At 47.2% G+C, this 20,423-nt stretch overlaps 1 protein-coding gene across 7 annotated transcripts in view; it reads right to left on the reverse strand.

The window, feature by feature from the left end:
* Positions 1–4,286: 4,286 nt before the first annotated feature.
* The window catches only part of MEGF6 (multiple EGF like domains 6), a 255,996-nt gene continuing 239,859 nt past the window's right edge, over positions 4,287–20,423 (reverse strand). For all 7 annotated transcript variants that reach the window (XM_037881096.2, XM_037881095.2, XM_037881094.2 and 4 more), the window contains 12 exons: positions 19,654–19,782; positions 15,433–15,561; positions 14,502–14,630; positions 13,717–13,848; positions 11,893–12,021; positions 10,039–10,167; positions 9,745–9,873; positions 9,394–9,522; positions 7,693–7,821; positions 6,752–6,880; positions 5,992–6,123; positions 4,287–5,456 (listed from right to left, as the gene is read on the reverse strand). In XM_037881096.2, coding sequence (XP_037737024.1) covers positions 5,392–5,456; positions 5,992–6,123; positions 6,752–6,880; positions 7,693–7,821; positions 9,394–9,522; positions 9,745–9,873; positions 10,039–10,167; positions 11,893–12,021; positions 13,717–13,848; positions 14,502–14,630; positions 15,433–15,561; positions 19,654–19,782 — 1,490 coding nt within the window. In that variant the 3' untranslated portion in view covers positions 4,287–5,391. The remainder of the gene's footprint in view (positions 5,457–5,991; positions 6,124–6,751; positions 6,881–7,692; positions 7,822–9,393; positions 9,523–9,744; positions 9,874–10,038; positions 10,168–11,892; positions 12,022–13,716; positions 13,849–14,501; positions 14,631–15,432; positions 15,562–19,653; positions 19,783–20,423) is intronic.

A 20,423-nucleotide genomic window follows, 5' to 3' on the forward strand; every position in this document is an offset into this window, starting at 1 on the left:
CTTTTGTCACAACTGCGTCACCGGGTTGACCCACTATAACCCAGCTACTACCTCCCCAAGCATTCCCCATGGGGGAGTTTGCATTTTATTCCCCCCCCCCTTTTTAATTACTATGCACTTGTCTTTATTGAATTTCATTTTGTTGATTTCAGACCAATTCTCCAATTCGTCAAGGTCATTTTGAATTCTAACCCTGTCCTCCAAAGTGCTAGTAACCCCTTCCAGCTTGGTGCTGCTTGCAAATTTTATAAGCATATTTTCCACTCCAAGTCATTCCTGAAAATATCGACTAGTGTGGGACGCCCCTAGCTTGACAGCAAACCTTGGGTAACTACTCTTTGAGTACAGTCTTTCAACCTCCTGGGCACCTACCTCATCGTAATTCCAGCACCACTGTCACTCTAAATGCCCCTTCCGATGATGCGGCTGCGCACGAGCGACGGGTCTGTTCTGTGGTTCTAGCCGGAAGGCGGCATTGCCTTAGCTAAGCAATGAGAGGGGGGTAAGAGAAGCAGCGGAGACGGATGTGTCCTAGAACACCCCCTGACTCTGTCCTGTGTTGAACTCCTGTGTATGTTGTAAAGTTTTAGATGCATCACACAACCTCAGTTTCCCTAGCTCTAGAATCAGGGTAATAGTGACCCGTCTTCGTCAAGTGCTGGGAGCAGCTGAAACGTTCAATGTGTGCAAGTTGTGTGTCAGTTGTTATAAAGGGTCAGATCATTTGTTAAAACTAAATCACAGCAACTCTGTGTGCTAGAATTGGAACTGTGCACTCGCTGAATGTTTTGGCTTCTGGCAGGTAATGAATACAAGATGTTAAAATAAGAGTATTTTGTGGATTTCACGTGAAATTCAAAACTCAGCGTGCCCGGACTGTTGTTCTGGCTCATGATGTATGATGATAGCTGTTTTGTTTGGTTCCTGAGACGAAGTGTTATCTGCCCTCCAGGTCCACACCACAGTGATCCTAACTCAGCACACTGTGCTGAATGGAAGTCAGGAAACAAATGTTTTGCTTCTTGCTAGTTTTGACATTGGACAACAGATTTATCTTTCTCAGGGCAGTGAAAGGCTCCAGCTTAGTCTCCCAAGAGAATGGAAAGCTGCAAATCTGATTAAGAAACGGGATATTAAGTTCCTCATTTCCAGTCTAATACATTTGTCCATTAGTTGTGGCTTGACTCAGAGGATTGACTTTGGTTTTTAACAGTAAAATGCCTCTGGGAGTGGATTAGCTCAGTCTGGTATGAAGTACTGCAGCCAATGAAGAGTGTCCTTGTTTTATCACTGATACAATTTTCTCTGAGTTGCAAAAAGTTAGTGTGGGCCTGATTCTGCTTTCCCAGAGCTTTGCTTGGAAACAACATTCAGGTGCCTGTCAACCCTCTGCTGCTTAGGCCAGGGCTCTAAACTTTTATTTACATTGTGTCAGTTAGCAACTGGCCCCAAACGCTCCCGGAATTGCTGCCTGCTTTTTAAGTATTTCAGAACCCCTTTTGAAACAGCGTAACATAAGAACAGCCACAGTGGGTTAGACCAATGGTCCGTCTTGTCCAGTTTCCAGTCTTCCCAGAGGGGCCGATGCCAGCTGCTTCCCAGAGAGTGATCCAGTCAGCCCGTCCCAGCTTCTAGCAGTCAGAGCTTTCAGGACACCTAGTGCAGGGGCTTGTGTGTGTGACCAAGTAGCCACTGATAGACCCATCCTTGATATGCTTTGCTATGCAGTATGTAGTTTAGATATTAAATATCTAATATACCATGAAACATATTTTTACCATCTACAGGACAATCATTGGCTACCCAGTGATCTTGATGCACCTGCACTGTTACCAGTAATAATATAATAAAGAAGGTCCTACTTACTAGGTCACTGATTGTTCTTTAAACACATCTAGCTTGTCTGTAGTGCCTTTTATGCACCAGACACCATGACAAATTTCCAGCACAGCAATTAAACATGCAGATCACCAATTACTTTCAAATATCTGCCCAACATTCAGAATTCAGACCCTGGTCCCAAACTGCCTGTTCAAAGACTTAGCCTCCTCTTTCACAAAAACAAAAGGCAGAATAATTCCACCAGGTTAAATAGTCATTCTCAGCCCTTTGTGTTCAAGCCTGTAGCAGCCTCTCACTCCCTCAGACAGGCCCACTGTCATCTGAGCACCACACTGGCTTTGTCACAATGGATCATTGGCAGAAGGGATCTTATCAATTTTTCTCCGAAAGAGCCTGGCCCCAGCAGCCTTACACTGAGTTGTGCCTGGCCTCAAGGATGCGCACATGCAAAGGGTTAGGGTAAGCTCACAAGCTTCTCTCACCAACAGAGGTTGGTCCAAAGAAAGACAGATATTATCTCACCTACTGTGTCTCTAAGATCTGGCATTAACAGCGCTGCAATCGACAGTCTTTTCATGGGAGGACTAGGACATTTGTCCTAGCAGCAGTGTATTTTAAGGTGAAATATCACCACTTTGTGAAGTCAGTCAATGGCCACGATACTTTCACATTCCTGGTTGAGTTTCACAATCATGGTGGATTCCTCAGAAAAACTAAGATGCCCCTGGCCTCCTTATTGGTTTTGGGCAGTTCTAAAGACTTACATATATTTGGGCATAAGCTTTTCTGGGTAAAAAACCCACTTCTTGGAGTGAAACTGCCCACACTTCCACTACGTGTGTAGGCACTGCCTGCATCCAACTAGATTTGGGTTTTTGACTTACCCTGTAGGTGGTGGTTAAACGATCAGGGCCCGAGACCGGCACCAAGAGCTTTGCCATTGACTTCAGTAGGCACCTGGGGACAAAACATGGAACTGCCCCTGTGCTGCTAGCCCTAGTTAGGGTAGACACACTGAGGTCCACCAGGGGAGGTTCGCAGGGTAAACGGAGCCCTAGCCGTGATGATGTTGCTGTAGTCGGCACAGCTGGTGTAAAATCTTCCGATAACTAATGAAACTACCATTCAAGTTGCATCAGTCCCTTGTGCTCAACTCTAGGCTATGGAATGCACAGAAGGAAATGCACAAACTCCTGCAGTTCTGTCAATTAATCACAGCTGTTCAATCAAAGACTCCATTAACTTTTCCTGCAGAAGTCCTGTCGTAGCACAGCTTGTGAAGAACATTTGGGGCCAGGGTTTCAAAAGCACAAAACATCAATGGGAGCAGAGTTAAGCCAGTTGTTGGAAAATGCCAGTTCCTCAAAACTTTTTTTTTTTTTCCCTGAACGGAAAACTTCACTGAAACTGATCCGTTCCTGCAAGGCCTTTTTCAAAATGACACGAGTTTCTGGTTCAGAAAAGCAAGTCTAAAATAAAGTAAAAAAGAGGAGGAAAAAATATAAACAATTTTTGAAATGATCAAAATGAAGAATTTTGTTATTAATTTCAACTTTTTTGGCCTGATTTGGGATTGGAAAATGATTTCCCACCCATCTCTAATGCTCAGTACTGTTGAAACTCCTGCCCTTATTATTAAAACCACCATTTATGGAAACATTTCACTACCTTTGGGAGCTGTCGCAAGCCCACAACACACTTGGGTCATTTGGGGTCTGGCCCAGCTGCTCACATGATTCCTACAACACTGGCAATTAAGGTTTGTCAGACTATCACGTTCTATATTAAGATAGGGTTTGTCAGACTATCACGTTCTATATTAAGACGACGTTTGTTTATGTTGCCTCTAAAACTAGAGAGATGATTCCTAGTTACATGAAAGTGCTCAGTGCTGTTTAGTAGTAGCTTTTAAACCTGTCAAATAATTAAAACAAAACAAAAAAAAAAGGTGATTAAATAATAAATGTAAACTGTATCTGTGATTGGTAAATGCAAACATCAGAGCTATACTTAAGCCTGCTGCCTATGTGATGTGCTTTCTTAGTACTGACCTATTTTAAACCCCTTTTGCCAGTAATGCACAACCAGATTTGTTAGTCAGCCGAAGGGTTCTTAGCTCAGTTGTATAAGTGTGTCTCTGTCATAGAATGTAGTGGCAGACAAGAAAGGTGGAACCCTCATCCTCGAGGTTCTTGTTGTACTTGGACAGTGTCATTTTTGAAGTTAATTTTCCTGCACTTACAGTGTTTCTGGCTAAGATTCCCAGGAAGAAGGTGAAGTTGGGACTGTGTGCTGACATCACCAAGAACAAACTGAACTGCAGATGGGTAGATGTGGTAAGAATTGCACTACAGAGCACAATGTTTCGTATTGCTTTTTCCTATGCATTCAACTAGGGACACAGCTTGGGCCTAAGTGTATTTTGGAGATATTAAGCAGTGAAATCATATTCCCTTTAGCTTTTATTATAATCCAAACCAGGTACCACTTTATGTTGTTTTTGACATAATACTGTGTTCTAGCACTCATCAGTTCAAAAGGAGTACAGAGTAGAACATATATAAATAAATAACTTTTCATCAAATGAGCAGCTAAGTTAATATTTCTTTTAAAGCAACAAAGTTTCTTGTACCCAGCTGTGGAGAGGGAGGGTGTACTCTATTAAGTTGGTGCAGTGGAACAGAGTGCAAAACACCTTAAACAAACTTGCCTTTAAACATCTCAAGGATAAACAGGTTAGTAGCTCAGCTCCTTGGAAAGACGAGGTTACGAACACTGAGTCTGATCTACGATGCTACTCCAGCCCATTATTTTATATACAGACTACTACCAACCAGACTGCTTCTCCTGTGGTGCTGGAAGAAGCAGTCACATGTAAGTCAAGTCTCATTAGTTTAACAAAGTTTGCACAATCCCCGGAGTCCTTGTCACCCACGAGTATCAAATGCTCCTCTATGGAAGCAGGACTTACAGTACATTTTGGAACTTAAATGTGAGCGTTCGTATGACCAACTTATTGAATGTTTATTTTATTACAGCACCGTGGCCAACGGTAAACTACAAGGAAAGACTGCTCACAAGTTCAAAAATCAAGTGATGCAGCACCTCCACGCACTGGGGGCAGGGGTCTTTGGCTACCAAGCATGAAAACACATTTGTACATCTTCCCATAAATATCTTTACATAAATATGTATTTTGATTAAAATTCCACACAGACAATAAAAAAAAAATTAGAGGATGAGCCGCAGAAGTCCACTAATTGCCCACTGGAGAAAAAACTACTGCATCTCTATGATGGAGTAAAAATAAAATGCTTCCCAAAGTTTGTTGAGCATGAAATTCCAACAGCATTTCTCCCAGGTGTGTGGCTTTTTACACACTTGTTCACAGGCTCCTTGCAGAGATGAGCTGAGTTGTGTGCAATAGCCTCAAACCTCTTAGGCTGAATTCCTGTGTGGTTAGTGTTAGCTAAGACAGGTTCAGCAGAAAGACCAGGGGCTTGTTTACAGGCTGACTCTTGTTTTCCTCAAAGATGGTGGCTGCATGACCTAATGTTTCACAGGCTGGAAAACTTCCCTGGGAGAGAACAGGTAGGATATTCTAGAGGCCACAGCTACAAGAGAAGAGAGAACAATGTGAGATCTTATAGAAGGCTCAGATGTGTAGGGCAGAATGCCCTCTCCACCGCTGCCCTCCGTTGGACTGATTCATACCTACTCAAATGCTATTGGTTTTCTCCATGGTAGGCAGGGTAGAGACACCCAACCTAGCTTTAATGTAGCTACTTGCCTGAGGAAGGCATGCCCTAGCTAGCACCACACGGCTGCCGTGTCGCTGCTGTTGGTCCTAGTGTAGGGTATGGCTGCAGTCACACCCTCCGTGTCTGAAAGCTCAACCACTCTACCTGCCTAAGGGAAACCCCTTGGGTGAGAGCTTGTCAGGTCCAGGCCATAGGGCTGCTTTAGCTGAGGATTGTGTCTACACTAGGCTGTATTAGTCCTGCAAAACCCAGAGGGCATAACAGTACTGGGGGGGTGCCCTCATATTAAAAGCACGAAACCACAACCATTTGCATCTTGCCCCAATCAGTTACTGGTGTGGGGTGACAGTGGAACGATGGCAATACCAGAACTGCTGCCTGAAGTTACCTTCTTGACATGTAGGGCCTATGTACCCATTAATGCACGTGCACTGGCCATTCTGAGCATTGCAGAAAGAATTGACAGAGCCACAGTCACAGGTCAGGGCGCAATCTGGGCCAAATTTATCCGTGCGGCAGTCTGGAGAGGAAAAGGCAGAGAGACTGTTTGGAGGAGCTGGAATTATTTCAGCAGGTTAGCTTGCAGAACTAAGCACAGGCCTTGTGAAAGGTAAGGGAGCAGTTTGCCCCACGAGAGAGATGTGATGCTGTACCTTACCTCTGGATTTGTTAGACCACCCCAAGGGCCCAGAGGGGAGTTCAAGTTCCATTCGGTTGTTGGATTCTTGACTCCAGCTAACTATCGGGGCAGAGGAGTGTGTTATCAGGGGGCCACCCATCCACTAAGGGTGAGATGGACCATGGCATTCAGTCACTGCTGGGAGACCTAGAGGTGAATAGTCCCGCATCCCATAGGAACACCTGGAGCCATCCAGTCCTCCATGTCAATCATTCCCTATAACATTAGTACTTGTGTTTTATGAATGTGACCTACAGAGCCAACGGGCACAATTCTCCTCTTGCATTAGTGTATGGCTGGTGTGAGAAGAACCAGGTCCCATGCCGTCTGGCTAGGCCACAAAAATGCCCCTCCCTTTAGTAGTCCCAGCCCCAGACAGGAAGTGATGATAGCTCGTCCGTCCTTAGATCACCCTCCCTCTTACACGCTTGGACACCTGTTATGTCTGTTGCAAATAATCCACACTCACCCAGCTCACACTTGGCTCCAGTTTTTCCAGGTGGACACAGGCAGCGCCCAGTGACCGGATCACATGGTGCGTTTCCTTCACAGTCACACAACTGCTGGCAACCCTCTCCATACCGCCCCTCCTCGCAGCCTGTGAGCACAAGAGAAAGGGTGATGGGAAGCACAAGGATCTTCGGCCCTTCGACCAGTGCTTTTTCCCACACAGCCAGTCTTCCCAATTCTGAGCCACTCCTGTGGGACTCACCCCCCAAGACAAAGGACAATCTTCTTTACGTGGAAATTATCTCAAAGTACCGGAAAACCCTGCATGCTTCTTCCCTCTGATGGCAGGGCCAGGACTGCACCCCATTAGTAGGAGGCCTGTGTGACGTGACATAAGCTGATTCGGCGATTGGCCCTGTGCGCTCAGTTTAGTAATTACCCCCACACAGCGTTGTGCAAAACAGCAAATTTTGGAGGAGAGAGAAACAATTGCTTGATTATTGATGTATTTTTGTGCCTCTGCTTGCCTAAATTTGAGTCATTCCAACTGGCTCAAGATAGCAGAAAACTGGTGTCTAAGAAATCACTGGGAAGAAATGTTGTCTGGGATCAGAGCAGAACTCCAGGGTTCCATTGCTGTCTCCACCTTCCCTGGTGTCAGAACACCACAATGGGTCTGGCACTACTTAACTAACTCACTCAGTGGGTTTGATGTTTGATGAGTGGGCGGCAAGCACTCTGATGAGTGAATACTACCTCATACTTACTGAGCCAGAGCCCTTTTAAGATTATCTTAACACAAGTCCCGTTTGCCAGCAGTACCTTCCCCACAATGCTGAGTGCCGCTGGTGCCAGCGGGCAGTAGATTTGCACACTAGTATAAGAGATCAGCACTGGGCCCTGTGGATGCAGTGACAACACTTCACCTTTTGATGGGAAATACGCTGAAGTCATCCATACCTTTCTGACAGCGGTCTTTGTGGAAGCCAGCAGGACACAGACACTGACCGGTCACTGGGTCACAAGTCGCTCCATTTTGACAATCACACAACTCCTGACAATGAAGTCCATGGAAACCTGGAGGGCAGGCTGTGAAGGAAGCCAGTTGGAAAGTTCATTAGTAAGCACAGAGCGCTTCAGTGGGCCTTATTCGCTGGGGGTCCCAGCAGCTCACCCTCCTGCTAACCCATGGGAGGAAGCATGAGCCCTTTACACTGGGAAGTTTTGAGATGCAGAGGGACAATCCTGCTCTGTGTTATGAAGGGGCAGGGAGGGATTAACCAGTGGTCTTTCTGACACCTATCCTTCTAGAGAACAGGCTACTGCTCTCCGTCTGCCTTTTAGCTCCATGCTGTACACTAGATCCACAAATAATCATCATTTATTACAGTAGTGCCTGGGAGCCCCACTCACGGAGCAAGCCCCCATTGTGCCAGGCGCTGTACAAACACAGAACAAAGGGCTTGAAAACTATCCAGTCAGCTCCTGAAATTCAGGAAGATTGTTGAGTGTAAAGTTTTACTCTTTCCATGAATCTCAATAGCAAAAAAATGTAAGCTCAAAAAACTCTTCACCCATCTTCCATTTTAGTGAACAACAGGGGACGATTTAAGGTGAAAAATGCAAAATGTCATGTGAGAGACGAGGTGGTATCTTTTATTGGACCAACTTCTGTTGGTGAGAGAGACAAGCTATTGAGCCACACAGAGGTTAGGGAAAGGTACTCTGGGCTAAATGCAAGAGGGAACAGATTGTTTAGCATAAGTAGTAAGCACATGTTCTAAGGGACCATTCAAGTGGCCCATTAACACCTCTGCAGTTATAGGACAAAACAGGCGTGTTGGTGGGTTACAGAGTGTTGTAATAAGCCCTAAATTCAGTGTGTCTGTTCAGTCCACGAGTGTGTGACACTAGCCAGTCTTTCCCTTTGAGGCAGGTGTGTGGTAGCACTGCCTTTCCCACAAAACTGCTAAGGAATCTGAGGTCCTAAAAACAGATCTATCTGTCTGACCTGAGCACACGAAAGAAGCACAGACATTCCCGTAGGGACCATGTTGCTGCTTTTTTGTACTCTGGATTGTTTTAAGCAGTTGCTAATGTGGGTCAGCTTGTGTGTGCACAATCCCAGCTCACACAAAGGACAGGACATTCAAACCAACAGCTTCTTTAACTTGACTGATAACCTGCCTAGTGGCGTACAGGGCTGCCAGACAAACAATGCAAATGCAGTTTCAACCGGGCTGTGCAATGTTATGACCAACACCAGGCTGACGAAGGCCACATGTCAGGGCTCAAGTGGATCGCCAAGCTGCTTTGTCCACATGCCTCCTTTTTACCCCTCCCCAGGACAGCGCAGTGGTGAGCTGGCCCCGTGCATTACCAAGAATTCTTCCAGGGTGCTGATGCCTGTGGTTTTGGCCTCTGCCAGAGGCAGGATACTAGACTTGATGGCCCTCCTGGGATCTAGCCCAAACCCCTCCCCAGGCGTGTGTGTGTATAGAAGTGGTGGTGCCACTGGGCCTCTCACTTGCTGTGATGTTCAAACTGCCTCTACGTGAGTCAGATCAGCCCCTCTGCCTTATGTCTCCTGGTGCCCACATTAAACATCTTTACAGCACAGCCTCGGAGGGCAGGAGCCGCAGTTCTGCTGCTTGCACTTACTCTGCTCACATAAGTGCCCATAGTGCCCTCTGCGGCAGTGGCAGGCTCCCGTCACTTGGTCACAAATCCCTTTATTCCGGCACGCACAGCTCAGCTGGCAGTTGGCGCCATACTTCCCCGGTGGGCATTCTGCGGGGAACACAGCCAGAGAGTAATTGGCACACGGCTCCTAGGCGAGCACGTCCTGTGCTGCAGTGACCTGTGGCCAGGCCATGCCTCACAGGGCGCCCTGCGAGGGAGGGCGCAGCTACGCCTGTGGCTACAGCAAAGAGGGCATCCATTCTAAACACAAACTCCGTTAGTTTAACGATTGTCAGCCTGGTGCCAGGCCGGAGCACTCCGGGGGTTTACCCAGTTCGCAGAATTTCCCGGTCCGCCCAAGCCCACACAAACAGGAGCCGTCGGCCGCATGGCAGATTCCTCCATTCTGACAGGAGCAGGTCTGCGTACAGCCTTCCCCATACTGGTTTTTCTGGCAGACTGAAAAAGACAAAGGAGGAGAGAGTGGGAACCCAAATCCGGGTGTGATCAGACACTACAGCAATGGGGGTGGGGTACCTTGCCTGTACCCAACCCTACAGCCCTCTCCAACCACGGTGGTGAAATACCCAGTCTTGGTTAAATGGCACCATGGTTAATGTTTACCGTGTTCACAGCTGGGACCAGTTCTTCCTGCTGGACAAATGCAGATGCCTGTCACATGGTGACAGGTGGCTCCTTCTCCACAGGAACACAGGTGCATGCAGTCCTTGCCATAGCGACCAACAGGGCAGCCTAGGAGAGGATTCACTTCCATAAGAGATGGTGACATTAGCATTCTTAGAAGCAGACTGTGGGGCACAGGGCACTTGCTGGAGGATTTGCTGCACCTTGAAGTCTTTAAATCATGATTTGAGAACTTCAGTAGCTCAGACATAGGTGAGAGGTTTATTGCAGGAGTGGGTGGTGAGATTCTGTGGCCTGCGCTGTGTAGGAGGTCAGACTAGATGATCATAATGGTCCCTTCTGACCTTAAAGTCTATGAGTCTGAAAAGGAAGGGCTTAGGTTTGGCTTGGAGGAGAATGTGTCTGGTGGTTAGAGCTCTGAGACAAGGAGTCAGGACTCTTGGGTTCTTTTCAAGGCTCTGCCGCTAACTGTGTGATCTTAGGTCTGATTTGGTAGAGAAGAAACAAGAGCCATCTAGATCACTTCTGGCGAAGGAGGAAAGCATTTTAATGGAGGCTCCAGAGCCAATCAATGGGATGGTGCAAGGGTGAACTGCCAGATTAATGCAGCACTTCCAGACATGGGAGCAATTATGGTGCAGAAAAAACCCCAGCAAGAAAGTGATTCTATTTCAATAAAAGCAAGAAATTAAAGTAGTTACTTGGGAGCTGTAATAGTGGACAGGCTCTTTCTCCACCATCATCTCCTGTGTGATTCAGAGGAAGAAAAAGTAGTGCACACAGCCAATGGTGTAGTGTTGTACCTGGGAGAAAGACGTCCTTCCTGACACTGCAGCTGAGCGATTCATGTCCTGAATCGTAGGACTGGAAAGGACCTTGAGAGGTCAGTCCTGCCATGAGTGCAGGGGACTGGACTAGATAAGTATTATCTAGACCATCTCTGACAGGTGTTTGTCCAACCGGCTCTTAAAAATCTCCAATGATGGAGATTCCACAACCTCCCTAGGCAATTTATTCCCGTGCTTAACCACCCTGACAGGAAGCATGAAATCATCTCTCTGTCTGCACACCATGATCATCTTAAACTCCTGCCTGGTGCTGTAGCTCCCTCTGGTAAAATCCATTTTGGCAACAGCTTGAGTTTTTGCAGCAATTCACTTTCCCTTTGTTTAGCTGATGTATCATTAGAACCATAACAATGCTTGGAGAAAAAACACCCATCCCCCAACGAGTAATAAGAAAATTCCCTTCCACAAAGGTATTTTTGGCAGGGTCACCATTGCAGGGGTTTTGACAGAAAACATTTTGCTGGAACCCAAGAGGAAAAAGCTTTATGAATCTGTTCTTAGAATATGAACCAAAGCTGTCAAGATTGTCCCACACGGAGGATATTAGTCGTATTGTGTAGAGGGGGGTTTATTATTCTGTTTTGTGGCACATTTACTACGTGACTCCCTTCTGGTTTAATGTCTAAAACCTTTCAAGTGTAAGAAACACCCCAAACTTATGGATTTTTGCTTTTATTGTAGTTCTGGACAGTGAACCATCTAAAACAGGAGTCACTGGGAGTCAGAGGAAGAAAGAATGGTCCATGCATTTCAGTAGTAATTGAGAATTCACTCCCGGCACTTCCTCTGCTAGCAGACATCTCTAAACTAGGCAGTGAAAGATACTCAGTGTAATGTTTTGCAAAGCTTGACTTGGAAGACAAATGTGCTACTTAAAATCTGCCTGCAATGTTCTTAGACTGTGGCCCGCCTCACAACTGCTGCTCTCTCTTGAAGGGCAGCATCTCATCCATGTGCATGGCGGCAAAGGAAGCTGCACACTCACCGATACTGCAGTCAGCTCCAACGTACCCAGCGGGACACTGACATGTCCCTGTGGTGGTCTCACAGTGTCCTTGATTCTTGCACTTACACTGCTGCTCACAATTGGGGCCATACCAACCAGCTGAACATCCTGGGGGGAAATTTAAAAAAAACCCCAACGCTTAGAAAAATGACAAAGCCCAGACACTGATCATGTGGCATGTGCACGGACATTCACAATGCAAGTGTCTCCTCCCCAGTCTTTATATTTAAACACTAGGTCGCGGATGACAAGGCAAGATGATTCGAAATAGTGTGTAGCATGATGGCAATCTAAGGGGTCCGCCGATTTACTCATCAACATAAACGTTTGTAGAGACGTTGTTAACCATGGTTTACTTGCTCATAAAACAACAATTGACATTGGTGAGTAAATGGTGTTGGTATGAATATATGCCAGACAGTGACACCACCCAATGCACTTCACTCAGTGAGAGGAGGTGGGAGAAGGTCATTTCCTGTCTATTTTGAGTGAGACGCTGCTGATTTCCTGACTAATCTGAACAAAGATCTCATGGTGAGCCAGAGAAACCGGTCCAGCTGACATGACATGCACACCAGCAGGATGAAGATTCAGGAAGCCAGGTCTGTTCTTGCCTAATGGACTGCATGATGGAGTGGACTGTTTTGATTAGATACAACCCACATATTGTGACAGAAATAATCAAAGCGCAAGGCTATCCTTCATCCTCCCAGCACCTGCGGACACAAAGCACAGCATAAAACACAGGGAAGTGCTCACAGCTCCAAGATACTGGCTTCTCAAAAGCAGGCCGAATTCCACATTTTATCTTGCATTAGCCAAATCTTATAGAACTATAAAAAATAATCAGCTAAGTCACTGGTTTTCAAGGAGGCTCCTAATGGAAAAGCTATTAGTGCAGTGAAAATACATTTTTAAAAAACACTGCATAGAAAACTTTGAGCAAAAATGAAATTGGGGGAAGATTGTTTTAAGAGGGCTGCAATAAGGTGCCCATCAATCCCTGCCCTTCCTCCAGTTGCGCAGTCAAAAGGACGACGATGAAAGCGTCTCTAAATAGCCCTCCTTGCTCTTGGCAGAGGGAAACTGATCCAAGGAGTTTTACACTTAGAGAAAAACAACAGTACAAAATTCTCTGTTGATCATACTATGTAGCCAACTTGCCCATGGGTTAGATGGGAAATGGCAGAATGTGGCACTTGTGTATATTAAGTTGTTTTTCATGGCACAAACTCACTAATTAGTAAGAGGAAGTGTGTGTATGGGGGTGAGAGAGTGCATGTATGGGTGTGGGTTGATGGATGGATGTGTGAGTATGCAGGGACAGACAGAGCAACAAAGGGAACAGAAAATGCCTGTGTGGGCAGAATCATTTTCCCCATTACCGGCAAGGTTCACAAAGACATAACCTGGGAAATGTTTTTTAAAATCTCAAGCTGCACGAGTGAGGGGAAAGGAAAGCACAGTGGGAACCTGGGATGACACCCAATCCGAATGCAGGAGGTCCCATATTGGAGCTGTCCCAAGGCTCCTGGAGTTCAGTTCCTGGCCATGACTAGTATCCAGTGCTGCAGAGGAAGGTGGAGTCCCCTCTTCTCTGATTAGGGAATTGTGAATGCTACCAGAAACTTCCTTCCTGACCACACAAGATCAGCTTATGCCCTGATACATGACCATGGACTCTCCTTGGAACACTCAGCATGAAGAACACAGTCCCTGATTGGCTACCATGCAACAGAGAGGCTGTAGGTGAAGTCACATGAACCCTGACAATGCTGAAGACAAAGGTTAGAGCAAACTCACTTAGCTGGCAATTTCTTCCATGGTAACCAGGCGCACAGATACACTCCCCAGTGACAGGATGACAGTCTTGGTTCACTTCTGGGCACTGGCAAGCCTGAGCGCAGTTCAGCCCAAAGGTCCCTGCCAGACAGGCTGTAGGAAGAGAAAAGATGAAGACACCACAGCATTATTGTGGGGGCTCATGGTCTCCCCCCAAACCCTACTCCCTAATGTATTGTCATTTTTAGAACTCCACTTTAGAGCAGGACTTATTGGTATCAAAACCCAGAGCCATGATTTAGAATGGCCTTTAGTGCGCATGGTCTTCATCTGCCACTCAAAGCAAGGGGAAATGGGAACCAGTCTCGCTGGTGTATCCTGTTGTGAGGAGCATGGGGGTAGCCGCTAGGATGCACAAAGGAGTAGGATTGAAGAGGATTGGAAGTATTTTCAGATACTAGATGCCCTCTGCAATCATGCATCCATACATGCACAGAGAGATCTGAAATACACACACTTACAGACTGAAGAATGTGCTCACATGCCTCTGTCTCTCCCAGCCTTGCTCATATCCACAGGAGCTCTGTCTTACTCTGATTTATTGCTAATCCTTTGGATGGAATATACTGCTCTGGTTTCCCACTTGGCTCCTTTTGCTCTGTTATGATTATGTGGGCATGCACCGCCTGCCAAAGTGTGAGCTGCTATTTGGCAACGCATTGATTTTTTTTAGTAGTAATGGATTGAGCCGTCTAGTTCCCTGGACTCTGCTAGTAACCGTAGAAGGGCTGTTCCCTCCTCCGTACATTGTTCACATCCATGGCCCATAAATCCTGGAGGGCAGCCACACTGGCCAGTGACATGGTTGCAAGGCGTTCCTGGGGGACAGTCGCAGCGGCTGGCACAGTCCTTCCCAAATGAACCAGGCAGGCAGGCTGTAGGAAGGAAACAAGGTGGGGAAAAGAAATCAAGACAAAAAGGTTTGCGAATTCTTCCTAGTGCCCAGCACCAGCAGGAATTTTATGGCCCCAAAATAAAGTGTAATTAAAGGTTTAATGCAATATTGTTGTGGCCTTCCTGGAAACGTGAAAGAAATGCCCCACTGAACACTGATGTGAGCTGAAGACACGTCATGTCCCAACTGGGCACCTTCTGTCCAAGGAGTTGCTAAGAAGCCGATGTCTCCGTAAGTGAGCAAATCTCAAAGTCTGGCTGCTTCCCCCAATCATCCCAAGGTCCCCTTTCCTCGGCACACTTCTCTGTCTAGTGCATTGAGAGATGCCAGACTGACAAGCCAAGAAAACAGTCCTCTTAACCGAATAGGTATAGTGGGGCACCAGCCACACAAACTTCCCCAAAGCTGCCTTGGCTGAGAGAGGTGAGTGGGAGTTCAGTTTCTGTGACCCACTTAGTCCTGGGCCTCTGCTGAGATGTCTTGGTGCCTAGCAGTGCCAATAACGCGGTGGCTATCTGTCTACTGGGGAGCGTGCTGGGCTCGAACTCTGACATCAGCCAGCCGGCAGCATTTGTTACAGCAACTGAGGTACAAGCCTCTTTCTATAGCCCACTGCCCATCCCCTGAGCCATCTAGTCCTACTTCGTCTGTTACTCTAGAGAAATCAGGCTCATTCCCAAAACGTCCAGGGCTCCGTGACTTCATCTGAGGCTGAAATGTAACGAGAACATCCTGGACACCTAAGCAGCAGACACGATGCAGAGGCAACGTGATTCTCTCACCTTTCTCACAGCGCTGGCCCCTCCAGCCTGTGGGGCAGTCACAGGCGCCAGTGATGTGGTGGCATGAGACTCCAGCCCCACAGGCGCACTGCTCTGCACAGCGGTCTCCAAACATACCCTCCGGGCAAGCTGCACAGATTCAAACGCACAGAGAGGTGGGGGTTAAAGGGGTGCTACAGAACGAATACGGGCATGGTCTGGTTTCATTACACAGGGCAATTCAAACTATGCTCTCCAGGCACAAAGAACTGCAAACGTTTATTTTATGTCCCTCTCGTGTTCTCATGTCAGGGGGTGAAGTTTTATGTTTCACTTCATGTTTGACAAGTCAGATGGGATCTGTCAGTCTGCAGAGCTGGGTCTAACGAGACTAGGAACAGGATCAAATAGATCAGACTAGTTTCCTTTCTTTGGTGGTGGCGATAGGTACCAGCTCGACAGCTCTGGAGAATGGAGCCCTTCGTTCATCCCCAGAGGAGGTACAGCATGGGCAGCAGCTGGGCAAGCTTCCCAGCACTGCTTGGCTGGAGCACTTCAGCCCTGACCTGAAAGGATCCCTGTACCACGGCTGTTGAGGAGTGAGAGGAGAATTTAATCTGTGTAGCCCAGTCAGTCCTTGGTCTCTCGGCTGAGCCCACCAACAAGGGATCCACCTGTGCTGCTGCTTTATCTGTCAAAGGGGAAACTTGTTGACTGGGAATAAACTCATGTGACACTGGCCACTGTACAGTCCCCAGACAATAACATGTTCCTCACCACTGCTCTGGGCAAGAGTGAACCAGTGAGCACCAGGGAAAAGGCTCCATCTCCCAAAATCGCCAGTCCCCTGGGCAATCCATTGACTCAGCATCTCCTTGCCACTCTCCGTAACAATCTTTGCTTGTTTCTAAGAGAGGGATTTTCTGATTCTACTGTTCATAAAGCGAGGTCATAAGGTCAGTTGGGGCAAATTCAGCCTTGGCCTAAACAGTTCCAACTCCCATGGAAGTCAGCAGAGTTGCACACACCTACGTCAGGGCTGAACTTGGCACATGCGGTTGGATTTGTGACATCACCATTACCTTTGAGACAACAGACCATGACGTCAGAAACTTTGGCAGAATCCGGGACAGGGAGAAAGTGCGTGCTGAGGCGGGGAGAATAGCTGAGCCAGGCAGGAAGAGGGGAAGAAAGAAAGTTGTGAGCCGACAAACTGCTCTTTGCACAAACATTCTCTTCTTCCTAATCTGGTGTGAAAGTCTCTCTCTCTAACAGCACCAAATGTTTTTGGAAGCATTATTCCTGGCACCATTTAGTGGGAGCTGGGGGGCCAGGATAGTATCACCATCAGGGCCATTTTCCTCCTGTCATCTATGAGGAAGTGAGAGGCTGGTTCTTAAGGCAGATGAAAACCAGATAAGAGAGTCATTGTCTGAATTATAGAGAAGTTAGTTGCATAAACGCACAAGCTACACACCTAATTGACAGCTAGTCAACTTGACTGAGTACGCAAATTCAGTAACTGCATGTGCAAATGACAAAATAGGTGCATTTGCCCATGCACTCACCCAATTTGCACATGCAACTGGGGTAACTGCAAGCATAGATTAGGAACATAGTTGTGCATATATTGTAGTGCACGTTTGCACACCTAACTTTTCTAACCAATTTATTTGAGCATAAGCTTTCGTGAGCTACAGCTCACTTCATCGGATGCATACTGTGGAAAGTGCATCCGATGAAGTGAGCTGTAGCTCACGAAAGCTTATGCTCAAATAAATTGGTTAGTCTCTAAGGTGCCACAAGTACTCCTTTTCTTTTTGCGAATACAGACTAACACGGCTGTTACTCTGAAACCTAACTTTTCTAAAAAACAACCCCTAAAAAGAAGTCAAATAAAGCATTCTGACTTTTGGTGGCGATGGGGTAAGTTAGCAAGGGATAGGCATTGCTGGGCTTTTTAAATCTTACTGTCAATATAGACAATGGTCTCAATGTAGTGAAATTCTGCCTACAGTGAGACAGAAAAAGTCCTGAATAGTTTCACTGCAAATCATCATTCTGGTTATGATGACCCATTGCTTCAAGCTGCCCTGTGAAAAGCAACAACTTGACTAGAGGAGGGTCATGCGCAAAGAGTTCTATATATCACAGTGACATGGACCTGTGATTTGGTAAAGTGCCTTGAGGCTGACTTGAATACCCAGCCAAAAGGATGGTGCCTGCCAGTCCCCAAAGATGGTGGACGGTTAAGTGAGATGTGTGTTTCATGTTACAGTACTCAAGGCTGTACTGCGGGTGCGCCAAGTCCAGTCAAACGTCTTCATGGCACGGATCTCATTCTCTGCTTTTCTCCTCAGACACAAGAACCAGGTGGCTAAGGTCCAGTGCAAATAAGTGAGGGTAACAAGCAGGGAGGCTATGGAACTGAGCAGACATTTGGAATCTTCCACTGAGCATTTGCTTCTGTGGGTAATTCTCTCCTGCACTTTCTAATTGGAAGGCGAAGCAGAACCATATACTGGTGTTGCTGGTTGCAATTTGCATCATGACACCACATCCAGGTCTGGAAAACACTAAAATAAATTTCACTGGCACCATCAGAACTCTGCCCTGGCCCCTCACGCACACTGGCCCAAGAGGAGCTCAATGCCACATAGCAGAACACTCGATATTCTGCTTGGAGAAGGCTCAGAAGCTTCTGAAGGTTCCATTCAGAGCAGAATCCAAGAATTCAGATACTTTTCTTCTAACCATGAGGTTGGATACCTCACAAGAGCACATCTTGCTTTCATCGGAGTCTGAAATCCCCCAGAGCTGCCTTATACAGATCAATGGAATGCCCACAATGGGGGGTGAAAAATCAAGCAGAAATAGAAGGGGTTCAGAGAGAGATGACAAAAGCTACTAGAGCCCTGGAATGACCTGCTGTGTGAAGAGAGGCTGACAGGGAGCAGGACAATGCTACACATAATGTAACGTACACACAGCTCAGCCAGAGAGTGCATCAATGAAAGGGATACCTATGAAAGGGATACTCGGGAAGGAGAAGATTAGGATTTCTCAGCTTTGCAAAGCCTCAAACAGCTCTTGAAACTTGCCTGACCTTCGTCCCACATTAAGAAATGTTCCAGCAACATCATATTACAGGCCACAGTCTGCTTCCTGCTAATGATCCAGGGAACAAAGCAGCCACACCCCCACATTACCTACAAGAGCCCAGAACCAAAACAGCGACACAGTCAACACCTTGTAAATGTCAGGGCCTTTCCTAGCCATGCTGCTGAGGGTGGGAATGACTGCAGCAGACAAGTCACTCACGCCCACGGCTTCAGCTGATTACCAGCCTCAGTCTAATAACCCCCTTCACAGTGGGCTACATTTGCTGTGGCTGCTGGGACTTCTGGGAGGGGAGGGGCTCCCCTTTGCTGATCTTCTGGGACTTGATCCAGTCCCTGAAGCTCCCCTTTCAACACTAGCTAATAGCAAAGGGATTGCCAGGGTACTTAGTAAAGTCTGTAGATAAGCTGAATATGAGGCCTGCGGAAGGCAGGCCTAAGAGCTTGCTGGGGCTTAGGACAGAAGCCAGGCATTTTGGGTCTGCACAGCGGTGCCAGTAGTAAGCTCAGAAGCTGGAAAGGGGGAGGAGGGAAGGTGATCTGGAGCAGCATAAAGCTATTAAAGTTTTGGGTCAGGTGGAGGTTTTCCTATGACATTTCAGCTTCACCCTGCCTTCCATTGCCATCTGCTGTGTATCCGTCTAATTCAGGGTCTGCTCCTGCAGGTTTGCCATTCACTTCGTGGGGAGCAGGGTGACACGTTGGGATCTCTGGGAAGGGACGTGGCCTTTTCGTGACTGTACCGCACTGGGTACACACAGGGAACGGCATCAACAACGTTTCTTTTGTTCAGACCTTGAGGGGAGCACAGCGCCCGGCAGAACGACTTCACAAAGCTAAAACCATGGCCTGTTTTCTCCTGAGCTGTGCAAGCCAAATGTTGGGCCCTGGCACCTACAACAGATGCACCAAGCAAACTATCAGCTACCTCCAGCAGAGAGGACTTGTGCTTTTCTCGTTGTATCAAAAGCAGCCTTTTAAAAAAAACCAAAGTAACTAGACTTCCCTGAATCTCAGAAAGGTTCCATCTGAGGGAGGGCTCAGGCCAGCCAAACCTGGTCCCTTGTCCTGGCAGGTAAGTAGAAGCTACAACCATTGGTAGGCTCCTGTGGCTTTCACTTACAGCTCTGGCACTGCGGCCCAGTCCAGCCAGCCCGGCAGATGCAGAGGCCTGTCTGACGGTCACACAGCCCCCTGTTCTGGCAGTCGCAGGCTTGCTGGCAATCCACACCGTACCGTCCTTGCGCACATTCTAGGGGAAGCCAGAGAGTTGACTGAAGTGGTTTTAGAAATAGCACAATAGAATCTTAGTCCAGAGATACAAACCCACAACTCCCCCTTGGGGATAGAAAGTAAGGATATGTCTACACGACAGCTGGGAGCAGCCCCCAGCCTGACTAGACAGACTTGCGCTAGCTTTGCTCGAGCTAGCATGCTAAAAATAGCAGTGTGGACATTGAAGCTCTGGTGGAGATGTGGGCTAGCTGCCTGAGTTCGAGCCTGCCCAAATCCCTGTGTCTGAGCTTGGTCAGCTAGCCCTCACCTTCATGGGAGCTCCAATGTTCACACTGCTCTTTTTTAGCGCTCTATCTCAAGCAAAGTGAGTGCATGTCTGTCTGCCCATGCTGGGAGGCACATTCCCAGCTGCAGTGTAGACATACTCTAGAGGGAGAATGCTAATGACCCTGCTGTTATCACCAGATTGTTCTAAGACTGGTGACTGGAGTTACGGCTCCATTGACCACTTGTGTTCCTCCCCTTGGGTGCAGTCTTGACTGAGTGTAGATTAGATTAGAGAGCACGGGCACGGGCTGCGCCAGCTCAGACACACTCTGGCATCAAAACCATTTGGAACCAAACTCAAAATGTTCCGAAGCTGCATTGCTGCTTTTC

The sequence above is a fragment of the Chelonia mydas genome, chromosome 18 (genome assembly GCF_015237465.2).
Source record: "Chelonia mydas isolate rCheMyd1 chromosome 18, rCheMyd1.pri.v2, whole genome shotgun sequence".
NCBI classification, from domain to species: domain Eukaryota; kingdom Metazoa; phylum Chordata; order Testudines; family Cheloniidae; genus Chelonia; species Chelonia mydas.